Source organism: Myripristis murdjan, chromosome 17, assembly GCF_902150065.1.
Source record: "Myripristis murdjan chromosome 17, fMyrMur1.1, whole genome shotgun sequence".
NCBI classification, from domain to species: domain Eukaryota; kingdom Metazoa; phylum Chordata; class Actinopteri; order Holocentriformes; family Holocentridae; genus Myripristis; species Myripristis murdjan.
In genome coordinates, this window is record NC_043996.1 from 24,107,759 (window position 1) to 24,131,887 (window position 24,129).

The following is a 24,129-nucleotide window of genomic DNA, read 5'->3' on the forward strand; positions in this document are numbered from 1 at the left end:
CAGAATCCAAGAAAGACTGTGTTGTTTTTAGCTTCACAGATACATATTTTTTTAGTTTATCCACAAATGGTTTGAAAGGATTTCCTAAGCATGGGGGTTGTAGGTCACCAAGTAACCCTTCAATTTAATTTATAATAGTCAAACACGTCACCACTAGTCATTAAAATCACTTGTTACCAGTTCTAATGTATTTTGCAATTTGACATGTCATTAGTATCAGTCTCTCGACAGATATTTCCAGGACCACAGAAGGTGTATGGCTCACCTGTAATGGCACTGCACTGGTCTGTTTTATACTGGGGAGTGGAGTACAGGTCCAGACTGACCGGTCCATTCTCGGTTGCGATGAAGTCAAACGAGGTCCCATTTGAAGACAGCACAGCCTGTAGTTCATTACCACATACTGAGTATAAAACCAATAACTGAGGAAATGCCACACAAAAGTAAACAGAAGCAAGTGCTTTTTGTATGTTCTAAGGGTAAAAAGTTAGGACCTGTGATAAGTTATCATATCTTTAAAAATTATACGCCCACATGCTATAAACGAAATATGACCCAATTTGGCACAGCCAAAAGATGGGCATGATGTGATTTCTCTTAGTTCCAGGACTCACTCAATTGCAGAACTGCACTTTGGCTTTGTAGGGCAGTTTTAGGATTCTTCTAATTTAAGGGCTTTTTGACATTGCATCTTCTCTGACTAAACCCATGTCAAACTGCCGTTTAACCCTGGGTCATCTTGGCCTTGGCTTAGTCCTGAGCTAATCGGTATTACATGTCAAATCCAAAGTGGATTGCTTAAAATTTTAGACCAGGGCTAAGCAATCTGGAGTAAGGGAGGCCTTAATCCCTGATGCGTTAACTATATAATTTTACTAAATACCTCTGCACTAACTGATGCAATGTACCAAAGGGTCAAATTATCCCTGTGCCATCTCTTAACCCTGGGTAGCCTAAGGATACCCAGGGTTAAGAATAGCACTGGGCTACGAGGATGCAATGTGAAAGGGTCTTTGCAGTAATTCTTTTTCCTATAGGGGTGACAGAGTGACATGCACAATTTAACACAAATCCACAACAATCCCCACCTCAGTTGTGCTGAAGCCATCCTGGGTGGAGAGCAGCTTGGAGGAGAAAAGAGCATATAAGGCAAGGTGTGTTATTGATGAGCTGGTGGAGTCAAAGGCCTCCTTGTTCTTTATAGTCCCTGATAAGCAGGAACAAAGCCGAACAGCACTATTCTGTAAATCGAGCTCATCACTCATCTGCGTCTACACACCCTAAAAGCTTTTAAACCTCAAGAGGTGGGCAGTGGAGACAGACTACGGACCTTGTTATGGGAACAAGGTCAGAGTGTGTGTGTGTGTGTGTGTGTGTATGGTTCCAGCTGAAATCTGTACAGGGATGAGGCTATCTCCATTCCATAGTTGAAGGCTGGCGCAAAACAACATTTGAGGTAAGCTGAAAAAAACAGTCAAAAACTGCAGCTTTAATTTGCAGTCTACAAATGTTAGACTAATCCATTCTCAATTTTTTTGTTTGAATATAGATTTTTGTTGAAAGCTCAATTTAATGTCACCAGGTTTAAATAGCAATATTTGAGTGACAGAAGAAAAAGATTTTCAACAAGACTCCATGACATTTTCAGTTCTGCCTGCATGGATATGTTACATTTTCCATGTTTTTCTGGAACCTAGAAAACACAATTTCCAATTTTTTTCTCATGACTGTAGAATCCCTGCACAACATTTTTGTACAATGAGCTATATAGTATTGCTAACTTAAGGATGACGTCCTCATGACATTTCCAGTAATCACTACTTTGGTTAGCCATGTGTGCATTAAACCTGACGTACATTTTTCTCGTCAGTGCCCTGGTGTGATTTCCACCAGAGCTGTCTCTTCTTGTCGGCTGAGTTATTTGTTCCATTTCCGACCAACTCTTCCTCCTCATTCGTATCACTGACCTCATCGTCCTGAAAAAACAAAGATAGAGACACGCTGGTTTTGATGATATATCTTCACCACTGGGCTCGGAGCTCACTCTTCTATTGTGCAACACGATACTCTCAAGAATCACTGTTGTAATCAGGTTGTATAGATAATAATGTTCAGCGTAGGTGGACAGCATTTCAAAGGGAGTAGGATGATCTCCTAAAACAACAAATGAGGTAAAACTAAAACATCACCATTTGTGATTATTGGTGTTTGGTATTTCATTAAGAATAAACAAAACGTGGCCTGGGTCCTGGGTTTGATTCCCAGCCGGCCACCCAGGGTCCTTTGTGTGTGGAGTTTGCATGTTCTCCCCATGTCTGCGTGGGTTTCCTCCGGGCACTCAACTTTCCTCCCACAGTCCAAAGACATGCAGTTTAGGTGAATTGGAGATACTAAATTGCCCCTAGGTGTGAATGTGTGTGTGAATGTAATTGTTTGTCTGTCTGCCCTGCGATGGACTGGCAACCTGTCCAGGGTGTTTCCCTTGCCTTCCGCCCAATGAGCACTGGGATAGGCTCCAGCAACCCCCCACGACCCTTGTGACGATAAGCAGTTTGGAAAATGAATGAATGAATGGCCTAATCTTGGTGGTGATCTGGGCACCAAGGCACATATCATGCACAGGAATAAACATCAGGGGTTCAAGTCCTCTCACTTTCCGCTAAATACTGTGTCTAAAATCATATTTTGATTTGATAAAGTCAACAATTCATCTGTATATGGGGGGATAGTTTTATATTTGGTTCCTTATTGGTTCTTCTTTTAAGCACAGTTCGACCATCAGTTTTGACAATGTGTTGCTGCACCTCTTCTGAATAAATGCATAAGAAGCACAGCTAATCAACCATTACATTAATGAGGAAATGATAACGGCATGTCCTGATTGACAAATGACCCTTGTCTGTTTGGTCAACATCAAATCCACCATCTTCGCTATCGATCAAACCTGTCAGCTGCAGATTTACATCGTAATCATGTTTTATTATTAGCATCTTCTAAAGTGTACGAGAAGGTGAAAAAAAAATGTACACACTCACACTCTGTGGAGAGATCAATAATGCATACAGCCCCAAAGGTTTGCAGGGAAGTATTGACCCCGCTATAAAAACACTAATCTATAACTCCATTACAGGGGAGAAGAGCTGAGCCTCGGGGTCTGATTTAAAAGAAGTCAGGCTGAACTCAGGACTCGAATTTTCCTCACAGCGCTGCCTGAGTCTGTCTGTCACATCGCTGGACGGTTAATCTGCGCTGGTTCCATCTCACTATTAGCAAGTTTATATTGAGAATACATGCTGTCCATCTTTGGCTGATCACTAACATCATTTGAGGTTTCATCAAAATCTGGCCTGTGGTGTATCACATTTGAATTCTGATTTTTTACCCTCAATTTTAAATTAGAAATTAAAAATTAAATTATAAATAAATTTTTTTTATGAGTGCAAACTGCTGTATCCACCTGCGATACAATGGACAGACTGATCCATAGTCATAGAATTTTCCATTAACACACAATGGTTTCTCTGATCAAAGGGCCATCTTGCTGCCTGTTTAATTTAATCTGTATCTATTTCAGTTTCACTTCAATGTCTAGGACACAATAATTTACTGTGGAGCCTTGTGGAGGCATTGTGGGTCTAATTCAACCAAATATCTGATGGGAAGTGCTCACTTGATAACCCGAATGACTGTGCTTATCCACTCGCTTTTTCACTAACTTCCAATCCTGTTTATAGGAAAAAACAGACAGGCCATTTTAAAACTACAGCTGGAACTAAGAATCTAGATCTATACGGGCTGTGTTCATTGTATTGCAGTTTACTGCAAAGCTGTAATTAAAAAGGAAAAATCCATACTCTGATACACTTACACAGTAAAACATCATCAATCTGTGATGTTCAGTGTATTCCACTATTTTGTGATGAGGTTTTGCAATTTTCTTTTTCGATATAACCCACTTTCCCTCATCCTGCCTCATCTTCTTCAGTTAGTGATTTATTACATTTCCCAGAATGCTGTTCCACAGCCCCCAGAGAGTGGACCTGAACTGACAGGATAGCATTCATGTCTACTGAGGCTTCTGCCTGTGTAGAAAATTGGACTCTTAGCCACTTGCGTGAGGATTTTTGCCAGTATAACTGTTGAACATTGATGTAAAACTGTGAGTCTAGAAAGAGGCTCTTGGTTTTTGATTCTGAAGTACTGATACCAAAACCTGTTTTTTTGTGATTACAATGTATTGCAGCTGCATTGGAAATATCTTAGTGAGAAGTCAGATCATCTAACTTTGGCAAATTATTTGTATGAAAAATCATACTAACAAAATGGCAATTGAAATGGCAGTAGCAGTTTTTAAGGGTTGAAATGTTCCAAGGTTGAAGTCCAGGTCATGACCGGATCCATTAGCTTCTCCTTGTTTAATCTTCAGGAAATACAAAAAATATAATGTGCACTTATTTTTCCTTGTGTGTGTTTTTGTCTGCTGTCCTCACCGATGGCTGGTGAATGGGTTCCTGCAGCCAGAGACGGATGAGTGTAGCCAGGGTGTAGTAGAGAACCAGCAGCATGATGGGATTAACAAAGTGGTGCCATTTCAGTTTTGGGTTCACAATGAGCTTCCATGTCTGAGAGCAGTCGGTCTGAATGATGGAGGAGATACCAAATAAACTGCAGAGGGAGACACACAGGAATTATGAGAATAAGATGGGGAACTGCTCTGCATAGAAGAAATACAGTAAAGAACAAAAATTATGATAAAGCAATCCAATCCAATAAAACCATCTAATGATCAACCCTGTTTTTATACTGAAAGGGAACATTTACAAACTGACTGAACGTACAATCAAAAGTTTTGTAACATAAATGTTTCCTGAAGTTAGGAAAGACGCTGCCAGGATTAGGGTTTTAATTCCCACTGGAGCCACCCATAATAAAAATGCATGCATCGACAGTTATTTGTTTCAGATCTAACTGGGCATAAAACCGCATATACCCCTCACTACACACTTTATACACTTTTTTCAGACAGGCTTTAACATTTTCTCACTTTTCTCTCTTGTTTAAACACTCTCAAAGTTCAAACCTTCGTAGAAAAATAAGTCCAGTATTGTACTGTACAGGAGACACGGCACAGAGGAGACACAGAGACACGGCACAGAGGAGATTGATTGACAATGGTCTACAGTCCCTTAGCCAATCAGGACGCAGAACACAATGCGCGGGCTCTCCCTTAGCCAATCAGGACACAGAACACAATGCGCTGGCACTAAAAAAAATCTGCGAAACTGCGAGGCCGCGAAAGGTGAACCACATTATAGCGAGGGACAACTGTATTTTTTTATTTATTTATTTTTTTTTTTTGAGTGGTGAAGGCAGTGGCACCTTTAAAAGAAAGCAAAATTACAATAGAAAATTTTTTGTGAACCAAATTTCCTGAGTAAACATACACTGAATACGCTTTTTTGGCGAGTTCTCTCATTTCCAAAACAATTGGCCCATAGTCATCTGACAGAGGATTTGACTGTTCTTGCTGAGAGGGGTGTATTGTATAATTTAGCATCAGAGGCCTTGGGTTCTTCATCTCCTAAACTAATTATCGATTCCAGAAACAAAGCCAGGATGGATGAGGCGATGTAAACATTACAAAAGCTTGGAGGAACTGCAGAGTCATACTCTCTCTGCTGGGTGGCCTGTCTGTACACTGTGAAACATGGGCCAGATAGGTTTTGTAAATAATTCATGTTGTGTGATTTCATCTGCTCAGAGTGACAGATGAGTGGGGTTTATCATATCAGGAAATTTCACATTGTCTCAGGTAAGTTGTAAATCATTTTATATTGAACTGACACTTCGAAATCTTTCTTGGGATTCTGAATTACTTTTTAGACAATTTCATCTCTCCTGTGCTCTTCTTCTTTGCTCTGTATTTGCACAATGCACTGCTGTTCACATCTGTAATGTAAAAATACTCCCTAAGATTTTCTTACACAGTTAAATATATCAATCTGTGATGTTCAAGCATTCTAGGAGTCATTTTTGCGATGAAGTGGTATAATTTACTTTTCTGGTGTACCACCATTCCTCAGTCAGCCTGGAACACATCCACATCAGTTAAAGCTTTCCTAAGTTTCTGAGAATGCCATCTGCCAGCTTTGTTGCGTACAGCTGTTGGATTTTACGTGTAGGTGGAGATACTGATAGCAATAGCACACTAAGAGCAAGAGACAGAGAGTTAGTCCAGTTGAGAAAAAGTAACACTCACAGTTCTTACTTAAAACATGTTTTTAAAGAGCAATGCATTCTGGTCTACTGAGGCTGCTGTCAGCAAACCACGGGTATCTCTGCATTGGTATTAGCATCTCTGACTAATTCAGTGTGGCTCCTGACTTTCATAGAGACTTGTTAAATGTCTTGCTTGACTCAAACAATGTCTGCCAGTTCTCTTCCCTTACAATTTAGAAAATGTGGCGCTGCTGAAAAGCTCTTTGTAAGACTGACTCAAAGGATGTCAGGTGATTCAGTCCTTTTCCCAGCAGCAGAACAAAGAGCATCATTTACTGTACAGGAATTGTATTGACGTCTACCAATGACAACAGTGGATGTAGAGGCCTCAGGAGTACTGGTGTTTTTATGCCATGTGGAAGAGTAAACGCCCCCCTCCCACCTGACACCACATCCTGAATAGTTTCTTCCTGCAGCTGGGGAAGGCCTGCAGGTCACATGACTGGGGACTTCCATTGTAAGGCAAGGAGGCAGGAAGTGGAGTGGAAGCCTGGCCTCTCAACAACCTCACTCAACACCAGCCTCACAGCAAGGCCGGCACAGCACTGTCAACAACCACAATTAGGGCAAGCCACTGAAGCAGACTATTGTCCAGCAGGGGCTGCACATATTTATGGCCCTAGGAGTTTCCCTCTGACTGCCTCAGGGTGTGCAGAGGAGGAAACAGGGGAGAGTAGGGGGGACATGCCACTTTTATCAGCGAATTGGGCCAAGGTTTTTCATGCAGCACCAGACAGAAATACCTCAGTGCTATGGAAAGTCAACATGAACACATGAGAAGAAAGTAAATCAGATAATAGTTGCAATGTGTTATTAAGCATGAATCTAAGCCATGCTAAATATTCCAAATTTAGGCCTTGATAGACTGTCAGTGCAAAGAGACAAACAACTGTGTGTCTACAATATAAGCAGTGTGAACAAACTGGTGTTTTTAAAGGTGGAAATGGTGTGAACAGAGTCTATTCATTCTGCTGAGTTTGTTTTCTAATGACAAACCTGTCAATACAGGCCATAATTACAGCCACTCAGGCAGGAGGAGGATGGGAGGACACAAGGTTTATCCAAGGCAGCATCAGCTATACATAGCCATAATAACATTGGTCCTGATGCATGGCAGCACAGCTTTCAAATGAAAAGCCATAAAATCAATAGGTCCCAGCAACACCAAGGGCACCAACACAACAGCTAGGTTGACACTGGTGAGGTTTTAAAGACACAGTGCATAAATGCCATTTATACATTTTTTGTTTATTCTCGCTCTTCTATAGTTTCATGTTTTTTAGCCATTTGCAACTTGTTCTGAGTTTGTTCTCTGAGTTAAAGCTGATTTAGAGTCAAGCATTTGCATGTCTCTAAATGTGCATAGGCCTAATGCACAGATGTGCACAAAGATGCCTGCACATAGCGCTCTAGTGTGCACTAGAGGGCTGTGGCATGTTTGCCAATATACCGAGAAAGCTGAAGAAACCTGTGAATGGAAACCTGTATCAAACCCTGGAAGATAAAATCATTAGCAAAGAGATTTTGGCACGTGCACATCAGCCCCTTTGCACACTCCTTTGCCAAGTCTTTTTACTAACTTGTTAATGGTTATGGAAGCAGAAAACAAATATCCACTTGTGGATATAACAATCTATTCTATTCTATTCTAAGGTAATATCACCCAAAAACTCATTTTATGCACTATGCAATAAAATTTAAAAAAGAAAAAAAAAAGAAAAAAAATGTCATACCAATGGCTCAGATCCAAAGTATTTCCTGGTGCAGCAGAAAACAGCTTGTTGTTAACCACACAGGGTGGTAGCTTTGATTTAAAACCAGTATATAAACAACATTCTTTACATTCCATGCTGTCAGTCAAATACCCCATCTTAGTGTCTTGGGTGGTTTCTGCCACAGAGTTTGTGTACATAACACCTCTGACCAACGTATGTTGGCAAGATGTGCTACAATGTGGCTTGACTCTAACCACTGCATTTTACCGCCACAGCCACAAACAGCTGATTATCTCCCTTTCTCATGCATAATTTAACAACTGTTTGGAGGGAAGAGCCTAAAAGCTGTCCCTCTTATGTTGACGCACTGTGAGTAGGAGTTTGATCTATCTAGTCTGCAGCTGGGTTTGCCTTTTCCTTGGAGCTTCTTGTTTGTAAGAACAGTAAACATTTACTGTTGTTCAAACTGACTTGTCTTGAGCATGTTAAATATCCTCCAGTCAAAGGCGGTATGGTTGCTGAGGATTTGTCATAACGTTGTCTATTTCAGTACTGTCTTAGGCAATCACACAGTATCAGTCAACCCTTGACTGGTGCTGTTAAACTTGAGAAATCACAGCTTGTTACAATAAAGCTGTGCTACACAGCTTCTCACACAGGCAAAAGAACTATCAGAGAGCACTTGGTCACTGCTGTTTTCAAGACAAATTGTATTTCAATCTTAAGTTCAAATTCATCTTTTCCTGCTAGTGGGCGAATGTACATACCCAAAAGTGGGTGCTCTTCCCTGTTGCAGCCCCAATTTGTGGTTTACACTGATACAATGGCTTTTAAAGTCCTTTCCTCAATGAGATGTCCAACTTTTAAAAATAAAAAAAGTTACACCTATCCTTACAAATCAGCTGATAGCATAACAAACTGTAACTCCTTAGTTGGCAAAATTAAATCACTTTTACTGACTCCCAAAATGCTGAATACTGTATGTATGTCTGACCTTATGTAGCCGTCATGTGACGGGATGGACTCCTGGAAGAACTGGAACTGGTAGAGGTAGAGGACAATGAGGTGGCCAGCGCTGAAGATGGCCATCAGGACACACATACAGCTGAAGATGAGGTTGTCAAAGGTCCGGCAGAAAGACCACCAGGTACACAGGAACAGGAAGACAAAGAAGTAAACAGCCGAGGTCAACGAGGGCAGCATGATGCCTGAAAACACACATGCGCACACACAGACACAGTAGAAACAAAGATACAGATGATTAATCTTTAGCTATCAGACATCAGGATGGTAAATAATTTTCAGCATTTGTTTTAATCACTGCCTGAATACCAAAGGTGAGCAACATCAGTTCCATCTTGTAAGTCACTTCTTAAAACCTACTTTTATGTGAATGCATTTTCTTTATATTCATTTGTAATTCTCTATTTATTGTGATATTAATTTACTTTTACTCTAGTGGTATTTATTTACATGTTTAGCTCTTACTGCTTTATCCTCATGATGATACATCCTTTACTCTATCCTTGTTTTGTATGCTGTTTTGTCTTGTTTTGATAAAGATTATTACACAGAGTACCAGACAGATTGGTTTTCCTCTAAAATGAGGTCCGGAAAGATGACAATCAGAGGAAAGTACGCTGGATCAACACTGAAATCATTTTCCATAATTGCCTACACCTGCTGGCACTAATTGTATTGTTCAGTGTGGTGAAGCACATCCATCTGGTTCACAAAGCAAGTTAAAGCAAATGCTCAGATATGTTTGTTATATGGCAGTAAGGTTGTCAAGATACTAAAATTTCAAACTCGATATCAATACCCAGGAAAATATTCGATACTCACTACCATTTTTGATACTGTGGGGATAAAAAAAATGACAAAAATTTAAAAGGCATAGAAAATATTTTTATTAAAATTAAAACTCAAAAATAGCCTTTTCAATCAAAAAATAAAAAATAAAATCACATTTTGTTTTCACTCTGTGCAAATTGCAAAAATAACCCAAATAACATAATAATTTGACAACATTTTAACTTATAGTGCAAAAATAACAATGACATATGTTTTAGAACTACAAATTGACAGCCGGAGCGGCATGTCAGCTGGCTGCTACATTCAACCGGGTGGCGGCGCACACCGGCCAGCCTACCTGATGCCGGCCGGTGCCTCGGCCGGCACCGCACTCCCCCGGTCAGGTCTGCCGGATCTGACAGGTGCATGGAGCACACAGACTGCCATATATACCTTTCATCATAAATCAACTTTTGTTTATACGCGGTTGCAGCAGCACAATGGACAGCGACACAGACAACATGGTTGATTATTGATTGCGCGACGCGGCCAATCGCCGGTAATCGCACTGCGCATTAAACGATTTTGCGGAGGCAGGAGGAAAGTTGCATGATTTACGTTGTATCCACATTCGTGCGCTGCGTGCATGACCGTGCATGTGCTCGTGCATGAACGCCCGTACTGTGCTGGAGCACACCCCTTCCAACCGTGCCAGAGCAGGGGAAGTGACTGTATTCAAGCACGGAACATATACAAGTACAATACATGTGTATTTGCTTAGACCCCCAATACTAGACGAGGGTGTTTTTTCAGGGCATTTTCAATGGAAAAAATATCGTCTTATATTCAGATCAATACGGTATTTATTCATGGGAAGATGGGTAGATAGGGATTTTATTTTATTTTATTCTTTTTTTTTATTTTCGGAAGCGATGCATGGGTTGCTTTTTAAATATAATTAATTCAATATTTGCCCACCGCCATAGAGCCAAGCTCCACGGTGGGGGCAGCAGGCAAACATGACGGGGGATCCGTCTTCACTGGTGGTATTTTCACTGGTGGTTTGCGAGGACAAATCACACACACCGTGCGGAAGTCCATTCCTTCCAGCCAGTGCTGTCGGTGGCGCGTGATTCCATGAAGTTATTTTCCGAAATTACGCGAGAACATCACAAATAAGGTGAGGCAACATAGATCAAAATAAAAGCCCTACTTAACTTTTGACCAATGCCAACAAGGTCACACTCAGTCGCATAGTGCATTTATTTTATTTTTTTATTTTATTTTTACACAGAGGCCAATAAAATAACCTGACTCGGGGGTTAAATGGGACACTCAGTCGGGAACCGGAACCCAGAAATTATTTTTGTCTGGCCTAACATAGTATTGTTTTATATGACTGACATTTTCTGGAATTGTGTCAACGGCGGCTTTGCGCATGTGCGATTCCTTTGCTGCCTAGACGCGGAGTGGTGAGGGTCTCCACTCTGCTCCTCTCCTGACTGCAGCTGCCTGCAACTGCCACGTGCGGCTCGAGGCTGTGACCGCCTGTGAGTACTTTGGGGCTGCTCGCTGAGAACAGGAACTACAGAGGAACAATACGTGCTTTCATGTCAGTCTCCAAAATACCAGAAAAGTCTCCAATAACACCAGGAAAAGTCGCTAGATTTGTCGCTAGTCGCTTTTGACAAAAAAAAAAAGTCGCCACGGGGAGTTGGAAAGTCGCCAGATTTAGCAAGAAAGTCGGCAAGAAGGCAACACTGGCCGAGTCGCTGGAGCTCTGTTTGGCCTACGGCACTGCCTGTCGAGTGCACTTTAGTATCGATACTTTGGCAAATTAATATCGTATCCGGATACAGCCTTTCAGTATTGATACTTTTCGGAGTAGCGATATTTTTGACAACCCTATATGGCAGGTGAAGATGCATTATTGCACAGGTAAGTGGTCATATGGTTCAAATGGAAGCACCAATGCAGTAGCTGCAGCTATAAAATTGACAATATAAGGAAAGCATGGACAGCCACTGACCAGACAGGCCTGTAAAAATGTTGACCACCAATAATGAGGTAAGTTCATTATCCAGGACATAAACAGTTAAGTCATCAGGTGGAGGGGTATCAAATTGGTAATGGTATGCAGTGAGTGTAAAAAAAAATTCACCAAGCCACTCACCTGTCAGGCCCAACAAGATGGTGACCACCACCTGTCCAGCTGTGGTGATCAAGTTCCCTATGACCTCTTTCACTTTGGATGCAACCCCAGCCACAATCCGCAGGATCTTCATCTTGGTGCTCTCCTTCACCTCCTCCTCTTCTTCCTCCTCTTCCTCGTCATACAGCTCGTCATCCTCCTCGGCCTCGTACCCCGCTTCATAGTCCTCCTCTAGCAGGATGTTGTCATCCAGGCTCAGCTTCTCTTCCTCATCCTTGGAGGTCAAATTCACATGACACATTATTTTAGAATTGAATGATGACTGGTGCTGCAGTTTAAAGGTCAGAGCTCTCCATGGTCCTGAAACAAGATCTTTACAGGTGGCAACAGCATAACAATCCCTGCGTGTCATCCAGTGTTACAACATGTACATCATGTCTGTCCACTGAAGACTCAGTATTCTTGTCTTGGCTTTCAGCTCGGAGTGTGTGTAGCTGTTTGAGAAATTAATATAAAAATGGTTTAATGGCTGATGTTTGTCTCTGGAACCACTAAGCTCAAATTCAGTCCTTTCTTTTATAAGACTTTCAACTACATGTCACTCTCACTTTCCTACAGTCTCAGCAAAGTGAAAACACCACAAAAAGTGGGCCATCCATTCTGATTATACAACAAATAACGTGCTAGACAAAGAGAATAGCAGGTGGTGCAGAGCCTGTTTTGAAACAAACAGCAATTTCAAGTCAAAATGCATCACTGACGGAAATAAAAACCTGAATGCAACGCAGGCTCTAGATGATTTCCTGCTGTTTATCAGTAATGCGGAGCTGTGCCATCTGCGTCGGCATGAGCGGGAGAGTCGAAGTGAAAGTGAATGTGGATTTAATTAACACTGAGCCATAAAGAGAGGGAAAGACGTGCCAGGGGATGGGGGCTGCTTTCCAAGTCATCAGCAGTCACAGGGAACTCTCTCTCGCTCCTCAAACCCATACTCTGCTCTGCCCAGTTTATGAAGCCAGAGCAAGCTCGGCACTGGAAATGGACAACAAGGCAAGGAGGGAATGGAGACATGTACTGAACTCATCCACTCCAGTAGCCACTTTGTCAGATGCAAAGAAACAATTTTTTACAGGTTAAAATGTAATGTGGCTGGTGAAATAGAGACAGAGGTATATTTTGCATTGGGGAATATGTAAAAAGGTTTAGGTGGATCTGACCTCTCTTTGCAGGGGGGGAAATATTGGAAAAATATAAAAATATTCAGCCAGTATTCAACAATGAATTTAGTTTAATTCTGCAGAAATTTCTTTTAACCTTGACATAATAGACAAATTTTCTGTTGATCAGGGGGAAAAAGCCCAATTGTATCCACTGTGATTTAATGTGGTGAAAGAAAATATCAAAATGCTCAAGGGGAGTGAAAGCTCTCTATAACCACTGTAACTAAGCCTCAGATAAAATGATTGATTAATAGATAGGTAAGCAGGTAGATGCGGTGCTGTGTATTGCCACAAATGAAACCCACTTGTTCCTCCGGTTCGAAGTCAGCGTTGTACTGGGCCATGTCCTCAGATGGCCTCTTCTGGACCAGACTGCGACACAGCAGCCAGATGGCCAGGCCAGCCATGAACATCCCAATATCAGGGATGAACACTCGAATGCCATTCCCCGCATCTGCACCAATCACGCTGGAAACAAACACAGAAAAGACAGACAACATGCTGAGGGAAGGCAGGCGACATTTCACAGCTGGTTTCCTAAATAAATCAAAACTAGAGACGAATCCCTGTCTCTCAAGATTGTGATTTGGAGCAATTTTGCTGCCGAGGATCATCAGTAAGTGATGGAAAGTGGTACTGGAGACAACAAACTAAACTGTCCATGGACCACAATGTGATTAACTTGACTCGGTTTTCTAAAAAAAGTCATGGACATGTGGGTGTCCTTGTCACTCAGTTGGTTTAGACGCATACCATGCAACCACAATGCCTTGAGTTCAAATTCAGGTTGGGCCTCTGTCAAGTCATTTCCTACCATCTTTCCTGTGCCTCTCTCTGCCTATGATAATATGATGATAATAATAAAGGCAAAAAATATATATATATGTATACATGGACTTGCATATTAAAAAATGTAGTTCTTGATCATCTGCAGTTGTCATATTAGACTAGAAGTCAAAGGTATGACGACTGCAGAACTGCTTGCGTCACAAAACACTACCTGTTCAAACAGATGCATGGGAATCTGGAGTTTTTCCGTTAGTCGGCTGTTCTTTTAGTATGTGTTGTATGCTTCAACCTTTTTATGGGGTTCCACCCATTTTAATGAAATCAGGCTTGCCTGTTTTAAATGCATTGCCATTAACAAGTGAGTGAAATTCCATTGAAAAAACAAGCTACACAACAAGTGTTTTGTTTTGTTTGTTTTTTTAAACTGGAACTTTGAAAAACATGCTTACGCCCTTAAAAATTGTATCACTTTCATTTTGTATTCATAAAAGGAAAGTGCTCACAATTTTTCTTGTCTGAATACATAAATGTAAGTTAAATGGAACGTATTTATACTTTTGAAATGTGTTCATATTTATGATGAAAATCTGGTCATGAGAGATGAAAGGTATACTGGAAATTTTGCAAAACCAGTTAAAGTACATTTGCAAATAACATGTATATATATATTTTTTTCACCTTTTTGGATTATCAGAGGGAGTTTGGTTAAAGAATGCAATAGAACTTACCAAACAAACTTACCAAACAAATTCCCCTGATACTATAAAATCCACCAATCTAATCTGACATTGTGAGCAGATTATAACAAATTCCATAAATTACAAATAATGTTTGATCTACGTCTGATCTGCACAGAACATTGTTTCATTGACTGATTCAAATTGATGTGTTCTGGTTATTGCCATGTGCAAACAAAGCTTTGGAGCATTTTTTATTTGATTAGTCTGTTCCCCTCTAACTAAATAAATACATAAAGGTTTGTTCAAACAGGAAGCTAAATAGTAGCGGAAGACAGTTGCCATGGCAGCTACAGTAACAACAGGTTTCTGATGATGCAATCTGATGCGTTTGTGCTGCTTGCGAACCAGTTTTATGATGTGTCATGATTGTACATACGATTAAAGCAAATAAAAATTGTCCTTTAAATGGCTAGCAGGTTTCAAAACCCTTAAAACTCACTTTTACCATCCAAACCAATATCTATTTCAGTTTAACAGCAATCACACTGCACCCTGTGTTTGGCCACAGAAGTGGTTTTTTATATATATATATATTTCATGCTGAGCTCCAACTGTAATTAAACTGTTTACTATAAACAAAACACTCTAGTCATTTTGTGACACAGGTTGCACAGAGAGAGTTGAACAAATGTTTGGATCTAGTTATAAACAACTGGCTGTTTCAAAGAGGAGCAACAACAGAACCATCTCAGTCTGGCTTTGAGTGGATATAAAGGCTGTAAAAGTTAACAAGTTGAAAACCAAGTGCTAATCAACACAATGGAAAATGCACATTCAGATAAATAGTCGGCTCTTTGGCTCCTGTTGGCAAGTTTAATCTAATCAAGGGCGTCTGTTTCCATGTGATGTCTGCTTTATTGTTGTGAGGCTTCGTGCATCATACTCTCACATGGATGAAAGAGATGGAAACCCTTTGTGCCAGACAAGGTAAAGCCAGAGACTTTTATGACTCCTTTCCCCCGCTTATCACACGAGAGTATTACAATAACATTAACAGTTATAGGACCTGTCCTCACTGCCTAAAGCCACAGGGATAATTAATCATCCAGCTTCAGCTAAGAAATATAAATACACACAAATATTTCGTATTCATCAGGGGTTTGAAAAGGCCAAGCTCACAGACACAGAGTGTGTTGTCTGCCCGAAAATATACACAACAGTTGTGAATCTTCATTACATCTCTATATGTCCGACTTAGATCCTGTCCTCATTTCAGAGTTAAAGGAAAGCCGTTTATACGTAGGCCTCTCTTCATTGCAGGCTAGGAAATGTGAGAAAGCATCTGCCTGTACACCACGTACATGCATATATACACTCTACAACACAAACAGGTAAATGCAAGGGGATAAATTGTTTATGGCTCTGCTTCCGCCACTTACAGTATACTATCCACGGAGGGCCGGCTGTTGAGTACTGGAAAAAGGACGTGGCTGGGTTTGGACATTCCCGTACTTAGGAAACCACATTTAATACGATCACGGGGGAGATGAGGAGACAGATACGGCAGCAGAGGCTTTGAAAAATAGGCCTGTCAACTGATTGTCAGGCGTAATCAGGTTTGTTGTTCATCAAGGAAATCGCAGAGGGACAGGTCGGCAGCATTCACAAACCCTGTCAGGTGTCCGGCGAGGGTGGCCAAATGCAAAAAGTGGTGTTTAATGTTATTGTGGGGGTGTTATATTTAGGATACTTTTTGTAAAGACACTGTATCATGCTTCTTTTAAATACACTGCTCTTAGATCATCCAGATAAGATCCACATGTGATATTTGACTGGCAAAATCTACATCTTTATACAGAATTACAACTTGAAATAATTTAACTGTTGGTTTTCAATACAGGAGAAATTTCAGCCCTATAAGAATGAAGCATTAATGCTTAATCATCATATTCTGTATGAGTCGTCATACTGTATTGCTGAGCTTCACTTTCATCGGCCCACAGTCACTGGGGTGAGTCCTATCACTTCCCAAAAATTACAGTGTCTGAATCACTGTTCTGGGAAAAGGTTTCATGCTCAATTAAACAAAATCCACAGTTACAAACTGTATTTTATGCCACATGATCATCAGGGGAGGTGTAATTCAGAAGTGAACTTCCTTTCTGACAGACTCCGCTCTCCTCGGCATTGGGTTTCTGGATCTTATTAAGCTACAGCCTGGCTTCTGCAATCGTAAAGGATTCATAGAAAACTCACGCATGTGTAATCAATATACTGTATGTTGCAACAGTATTCATAGTTTTACATGTTAATGCACTGATCATATTTGCTCTGGTATCAATGAGGGATGGAGAGGAATATTATAATTGTCTTACCTCTCGAAGCCAATTTGCCTTAGGGATTTCTCCCATGCAGAACCTTAAAAAAACAGAGGAAAAAGAACATTAACTCTGTTAGGCAAGGAAATACACCATAACCCCTGGGATAACACTTTGCTATCAGAGTCACTTAATTTGAATACCAAAAACAGGTTTTACATTAGCGGTCAATTAGCACTAGATGATAGATAGATAGATAGATAGATAGATAGATAGATAGATAGATAGATAGATAGATAGATAGATAGATAGATAGATAGATTTTTTTTAATTTGTGGATATTCTCATAGATTTTCAGAGATGACAAACACCATAAATATGCAATGAGAAGTGACTCACAATATGAGGATATGGATCATCAGTGCCAACTTCAATGTTAAAGTATTACTCATCAATGACAAAAAAAAAAAAAAAGCCAAGAGCAGCCTGGCTACAGCAGATTTTACAAAACCATAGGTAACAGTGTGTCCATCAACAGTGCGCCAGGGAAGGCCAGGGTTCAAACTCCCATGTCAGTGAGAATATGTCCTGGTGAAGTGCCCTTGAGCAAGACAATGAATCCCTGAAAGCTACAAGTGTGCTGAATGAGCTGTGCCAGAGCCTTGAGTGGGGAAAGATAAAGTGCTAAAGATAAAGTACTGATGTTGTAACTCCTTCAAGCTGCTGAAAGAGGCTGATAAATGTCAGAGATTACTTAATGCTGCTTTCAAATACTCTTCAAAGAGAAACTCCTCAGCCCCAAACGTCCGTGTAATGACCATGGGCAAAACAGAGCTATTTCAGGAATGCCAAAGTCCAAACATCTGCAACACCCAACTTCACCCAGCCCAAACTGAACCTACAGGTGTAAGAGGAAACCCATCCTGCAAATGAGATCATGCACATGGAATGCCAGAGGTAAAGTCAGGCAATAGGATGTGAGAGGAGACATTATAGTCCAGTGAAGACTTCAACAAAGTGGAGAGTGTGAGACTTTCTGTTCGTTGAGGCGAGGCCATTTTCTATTCCAGACAGGCACCTAAAATACCTGTCCTCAGACTTTATGTGAACATAATAAAACGCCCTTTGTGCTTGCTGGGCTGTTAACCTCTCGGCAGCGCTCTTCACACTTTCTCTTCCATCTCCGGGGCCTATTTTCAGCAGCCCTTATCCTGATTTGCAGCGTCAACACTTTCAGCACATCAAAACTATCATCTGGCAATCTGTATGCTAAGGAAGAATTGAGTGAATGTGTCACATTTGGAGAATAGCGGAGAGGATATGCGTCGGTCGATGAGGATGTGGAGGGTGGTAAAAGTCAGCACAGATGAATGACTTCTAAGGTACTTCTGAGGACTGAAGTGTCCCACAGGAACTGGTCACAAAACAGCCATTTGCCAGGCCATTTACTGCCTTCGAGCCGGTGAAATGTCCATCACCAGCAGACATGGGTCAAATCATATTTGCAAATCCTTTTTATGGTTTGTTTTAATCTACTTAGTTGCCAGATGGGTGGGGGTTACTACAAAGGACAATGAGTGTCAAAAAGTTTCTACAATCACAGGAAAGAATTTGAAAGTTGTGCAATATACTTTCTATCACTGACAACGTGTTAATTCTGACAGCTAATTTTGATTTAATTTAAGCCTTGGTCTTTTGGCTAAAATGGATTTTAGTATTAGTCAAATTTTAGTTATTTAAAACGGTTTTAACGGTTTTAGCTGATTCCACTGAATAATTTGTCTTTTTTTTTGTAAATTGCTCATTAAATTATTTGTTATTGAGCTTTACACAAAGACTGATCTACATTCTTCATTACAGCTTGTTTTATTTTGTATCTAGCTTTTATTTTTATACTGTAATTAATAGCTAAAATAAAGTCTGTCCATATATCTGTTCCCTTCCAGACTGCGGTGAGAAGCTGTGTTTTCACTTTCGTGATCTCTTTAGTTTTCATCTTGTTTTCATCCTGGAAAAAAATGTTGACAAACACTATTTAGTCATAGCTTTAGTCAACAAAATTAACTGTGGTAATGACGTCTACCCATCTGAACATTATCACCAATGCTCACGATCCCCCCACAAATGCAATTTGACCCAAGTTGAGTCAGCTCAGAGGAATGACAGATGACTCCAAAGGAAGCCGGGCTCGACTCATCTGGTGACCAGTCACTGACCTGCTACAGCGGCTGGAGATGTTAGCTTTTTGGAAGGGTTTTCCCATTCATACTGAACTCAGTTTACTGCTCTAATGGCTTATTTGGCTCCAGTGAATAGACACACAGAGGAAATGATATAAAGTTATCTGAGGGGGAGGATAACCGTCTCAGCATGAAGGAGGACTTGTTGTTTATACTCTGTTGCCAAAAGGAAAAGGGTGTCAAGGGGCTAAATATCAGATATGGAAACCTGAGATAAGGCATGTATTTGTAGAACACAGGCAGTATATCAAGTGGACACAAAGAGTAATGTTAAATTTCCTGTTCCATATGTACCAAAATTAAAATAACTCCAAATAAGATGACATCAACCACAGGAAGTGGAAATTCCAACAATATTTACACAGAGTGTCCCAGTGGCTCACAAAGAAGATCCTCTCTTTTTGTATGGTATAATCCAAACATCATGACATTGCTAAGTGCTTTACATATATGGTTGTCAGTTGTTATTTTAAAGTAAGGTTGTAATGATACCAGAAATTCAGTAGTCGATACCAATACCAAGTTTATTAGTATCCTCTGAGTATGCACCTCAAACGCAAAATACTTCCATACACGACTCTTTCTGTGTTTCTATACGATAAGCCATGGTGGAGCAGCCATCTCTTATAATTAGAAAAAGAAACAACTATTCACAGGGAAACTACGATGGCACTATTTGCATGTTTCGTTTTGCAAATTTATTATTATCTTCTGAGTATGCACCTCAAACGCAAAATACTTCTATACACAACTCTTGCTGTGTTTCTTTACGATACGCTACGCCCGTCAGTTCCAGAAGAATATGTTGCGTCCCGCTGAAGGCTAAATCTAAATAAATACTAAATCTAAACAAATTCATCCAGTACCTACTGTACCACAGAATAAGGGTTTCCATTGTATTTTTGGACTACTGGAATCAACTTGGTACATAAGTATCGGTTCTCATGACATGCCCATTTTAGCACAATGCTGACAAAAACTAGTTTCTCTCTTTTTTCTCTCAATTTAAAGTCCATCTTCATGGGTGTCTTCATAATATATTTCTTCACCATGTGGCTCATTAATTGTCTGATGACAGCCAGGATCCAGCAATTCTGAGAGCCATACAGGGCTGTTGAATGCTGCAGATAATTACAAGGGATGTTAATCATTACTGCCACTGATGCTTCACAGCATAATGTCTGTGACAAAAAAAAAAAAGTCAACAGGAAAGTTTGCGGATTGTACTTCCAAAAAAGCAGAGATTTAAAAGATTTATTTAAAAAAAAAAAAAAAAAAAAAAAGGGGGAGGCCAGGGCAGGGCTTCTCAATAAGTGTTTCATCTTCAACAAGAGTGTCAATGCCAACAGGTGCCAACATGCCAGGAACTGCCAATTTTAAGCAAATAAAATGACATAAATAAAACAGAATAAAATAAAAATACAAAATTCTATTGTCTCCGTTTTCCCTGTGACATGCAAATTGACCTAATTACACCATGTTTTGTGTCCCTTGAGACCTCAGACATAAAGATATAATATTTAGTCTACCCACTCTGAGCGGTACTGTGCGTTTTTGCCTGAGGTGATAAGATCGGTTCTGCCTTTTGACTAAAGCTGGCTGTGTTTTGCTTCACTGGAGGAAAATGAGTTTTACTTCCATTAGAAAGTATAAGTCATTAGAACACAAGGTCAGGGTCATTCCCGTCTAGACACACTAACTTGATACCAAGTTTCATGAGAGGCCCAAGGCCAACTATTAACACCTCCCCAACACCCAGTCAATGGTATACAGTGTTTTCATACACGCAGCAGGAATTTTCTTCTTTCTAAGGACCCATATGGCACAGTAAAGCTAATTAAACAGGGGAATTTGCCAGATTAATAAATCTACACAGTGTGCTAAAATGCAATAGGCATGAGGACATTTCTAAAGTTTCTGAATTATAATTACAGGGCAGTACTCAGCATAATGCCCTACTAGACCAAATGAAGCTTGTCTGTTTTATTGGAAACTTTCCTTCAGGCTACACCTTCATGGTCATACACAAACCCGTGACCCCATGACACTACTTCAATACCTCAGGTCAGAGTTTAATCACAAAACAGACTATGTGATGGATGAGACACACATGTGTACACACTCTGTCGTGAACATGTGGTTGATTAGGCTAACTGAACACTGGGAGCATGTGAATTGCTCTAGGAAAAGGTTTTATGCCATTTCTTGCAGCTATGTATTGTATAACTTCCCATGCAGCTCAGTTAGCATTAACACTGCAAAGGATTCATGTTTGACTATTAGGACCACCCAAACTGAAGTTGTACGAGCTCATGACACTCTAGAAAAGTATGTCATGTGATATTTGATGCAAGAAAAAAAATGTTGGGAGCTGCTATTAGTCTGCAGAGCTTTCAAGACATAGAAGTTGTTTCTTGTATGTTGTGACACAACAGTTTACAAACACAAAAATCAACTGTGTTCTACGCTTCCTATATGCAGCTTTGTTTCCTTTGCTCACATCATTCATGGGTCGTTTCTGGGTCACGGCGCTGTTTATCCATGAAGGCCTGTGATTTCCATATTTATAGCACAGCTAAACTCCACTATCATTACAGCCTTGATCAGAAAAACGGCAGCCTACTCACAGTTGAAGCCAGAGTCGATGGAGTTCCTGGCCAGCAGGCTGTTGACGGTGATCTGATAGATGATGTGGAGCAGCAGGAAGGTCACACTGGTGAAACACAAGGACTGGAGCAGACGCCCTGTGTGGCCTGGAGAGAGGAACAACCACACGGAGTTCACAACTTAAAGGCTATCGCCACTCAGTTTAAGAATTTCCGCATATTATTCCTGCTGCCTAACCATTTGCATGCAAAAAAAAGTCTGTTTGCTGGTTAGTTTATCTTGACTCAAAAGAACACTGTTCAATCAGTTTGCACACAAACACTGGTGAAATTTTGGTCCCTCTTCAAACTGCTGCCACCCTACAGGCAATGCAAATGAACATAGCACCCATTTCAAAAATATGATTTCTGGGATAGATCAATCAATATTGGATGACTTTCTCCCAAAGCCAATTCTGTAGCTGTGGCATAGAGAATGAATTTGTAAGGTTGACTGGGAGAGCACCCAGGGGGGATTTTCTGGGGATTAGGGCAGAAATTCTGGTTTAGAATTGGCAACAACACTAGTGAGCAAAGCAAATCTGAGAAATAAACATTCAAATACATACTCAAATAAACATTCTGGTGATCTACAAAACCAGTCCCTGATTCACTGCCTAAGGAGCAGCAACAGACTTTACACCTCATTTGGTAACAGGTTTGATTCTCTGTGTTTCTAGCTTTAGGATTCCACAATCACACGTGAGATGTTGATCTTTGAAAATAATGGCTTTACTGTCCCAGAGTAACATATATGACAGCTGATTAACAGAGCAGTGTTCCCCTTCAATGTGACAGAAGACTGAAACTGTCCTCATAAGCCAGGGTATATGCAGGAATCTTGAAGTTAATTTTAATACCTTTTTAAGACTTTTTCAAGACCCTTTCAATATTTTTTAATACCTCAGTGTATGTTTATGAGTTGTAGAACATAATAAATTATCTTGAAGGAGTAGATGCTAAATTATTATTTGTTGTAAAAATGTAAATTAATTATCAAACGGACCTAACAATTCAACTACCATGAGCAGCAGTATGCCTGTGTGAATGAGCAGTAGTATGCATGTGATAACATAGATTGAAAAATAAGCCGAAGTGATACCGCTTCTCTAATAGACAAGCTAAGCCAGTGTGCCGCTGTTAGCCAGTGAAAACAGAGCGGAGTGGCAACTCTTCGCTTTGTTACACAATCCATGTCAGTGCGCTGCTGTAGCCTGGACATTGTCTTTGCCTTTTGACTCGTATGGTGCCGGTGCAGTTGTTGTCATTTTTTTTCTTGGTGGTGCAGGTGCAGGTGAAATGACTGGAGGGGTTGTGCCACCCAGATTTGCTTCCCTCCATGTAATTTTCCCCAGACATACATTCATATTCCACACAAAAACAGCATTTCATTCAAATTATGTCAAATTCTGCGTTAAAAATAGATTCCTTTTTATTTGGCTAATTCCACGATTCCTTCCGCGATTTGGCCCTAGTTAAATTGAACGCATGAATTCATATAACATTTCGGTGTGTTCGTAATATGCACCGGGAGCGCCAGAGTGTACTTTATGCTTCTGAATTTCCACCCGCCCGCTCGCTCTGGTGCTCTCAGAGACAATTTACGAACGCACCCACAATAGCCTAGTTTTTTATGTACCTGTTCATCTTTGTTTTTTTAATAAAAATGAATAAATTCACAAACTTTTACGATGTTTTTGGGAATCAAACTCTTGGACAGCTAATTCAGAAAAAATACTTTCAAAATTTAAGACTTTATAAAGCCGTGATAAGACTTTTTAATACTTTTTAAGGGTCTTAATTTTCCCAAAATTGATTTATCACCTTTAAATACTTTTCAAGACCCCGTGGATACCCTGTAAGCCAGGGATCTTACAGATCCTAGATGGGAAGGATGAGGTCAGATTGAAGCGCTAACACAGCTGTTCAACACATGGCCTTTTTATAGTGCACCTACAGGTATTTGGGATAATTTCAGGAGTTGTTATGGTGATAATTCTTTACAGTAGGCCTTTTCAGACCTCCTCTTAGTGCGGAAATGAAAATTTTGATCCGCAGACACAGGAAAACATTATATGACACCTCTGTTTCAAAAAGGATATGACAGTGACTTCACGTGCAATACTGTCAGTCTTTTTATGAGAAAATATTAGGCTGTCCAATGTATTTGCATGGCTCGGACCAGTGAATCTTCACAGGGCAACATCACCAACAGTCCTGGTCTTTCTGTGCAGCCTCGTTAAATTTAATGCATCCTTGTGGGGAACATTTAACAGTTTTACTATAGCATGGCACCA

General features: G+C 40.4%; 1 protein-coding gene across 5 annotated transcripts in view; it reads right to left on the reverse strand.

The window, feature by feature from the left end:
* Positions 1 to 24,129, reverse strand: part of piezo2b (piezo-type mechanosensitive ion channel component 2b) — a 92,679-nt gene that overhangs the window by 54,547 nt on the left and 14,003 nt on the right. For 4 of the 5 annotated variants that reach the window (XM_030074960.1, XM_030074956.1, XM_030074958.1 and 1 more), the window contains exons 3-11: positions 21,815 to 21,940; positions 17,005 to 17,047; positions 13,466 to 13,628; positions 11,962 to 12,214; positions 8,989 to 9,202; positions 4,491 to 4,665; positions 1,857 to 1,976; positions 1,089 to 1,124; positions 266 to 383 (exon numbers count right to left, since the gene is read on the reverse strand). In XM_030074960.1, coding sequence (XP_029930820.1) covers positions 266 to 383; positions 1,089 to 1,124; positions 1,857 to 1,976; positions 4,491 to 4,665; positions 8,989 to 9,202; positions 11,962 to 12,214; positions 13,466 to 13,628; positions 17,005 to 17,047; positions 21,815 to 21,940 — 1,248 coding nt within the window. The remainder of the gene's footprint in view (positions 1 to 265; positions 384 to 1,088; positions 1,125 to 1,856; positions 1,977 to 4,490; positions 4,666 to 8,988; positions 9,203 to 11,961; positions 12,215 to 13,465; positions 13,629 to 17,004; positions 17,048 to 21,814; positions 21,941 to 24,129) is intronic. The other variant, XM_030074957.1, reaches the window with a different exon arrangement.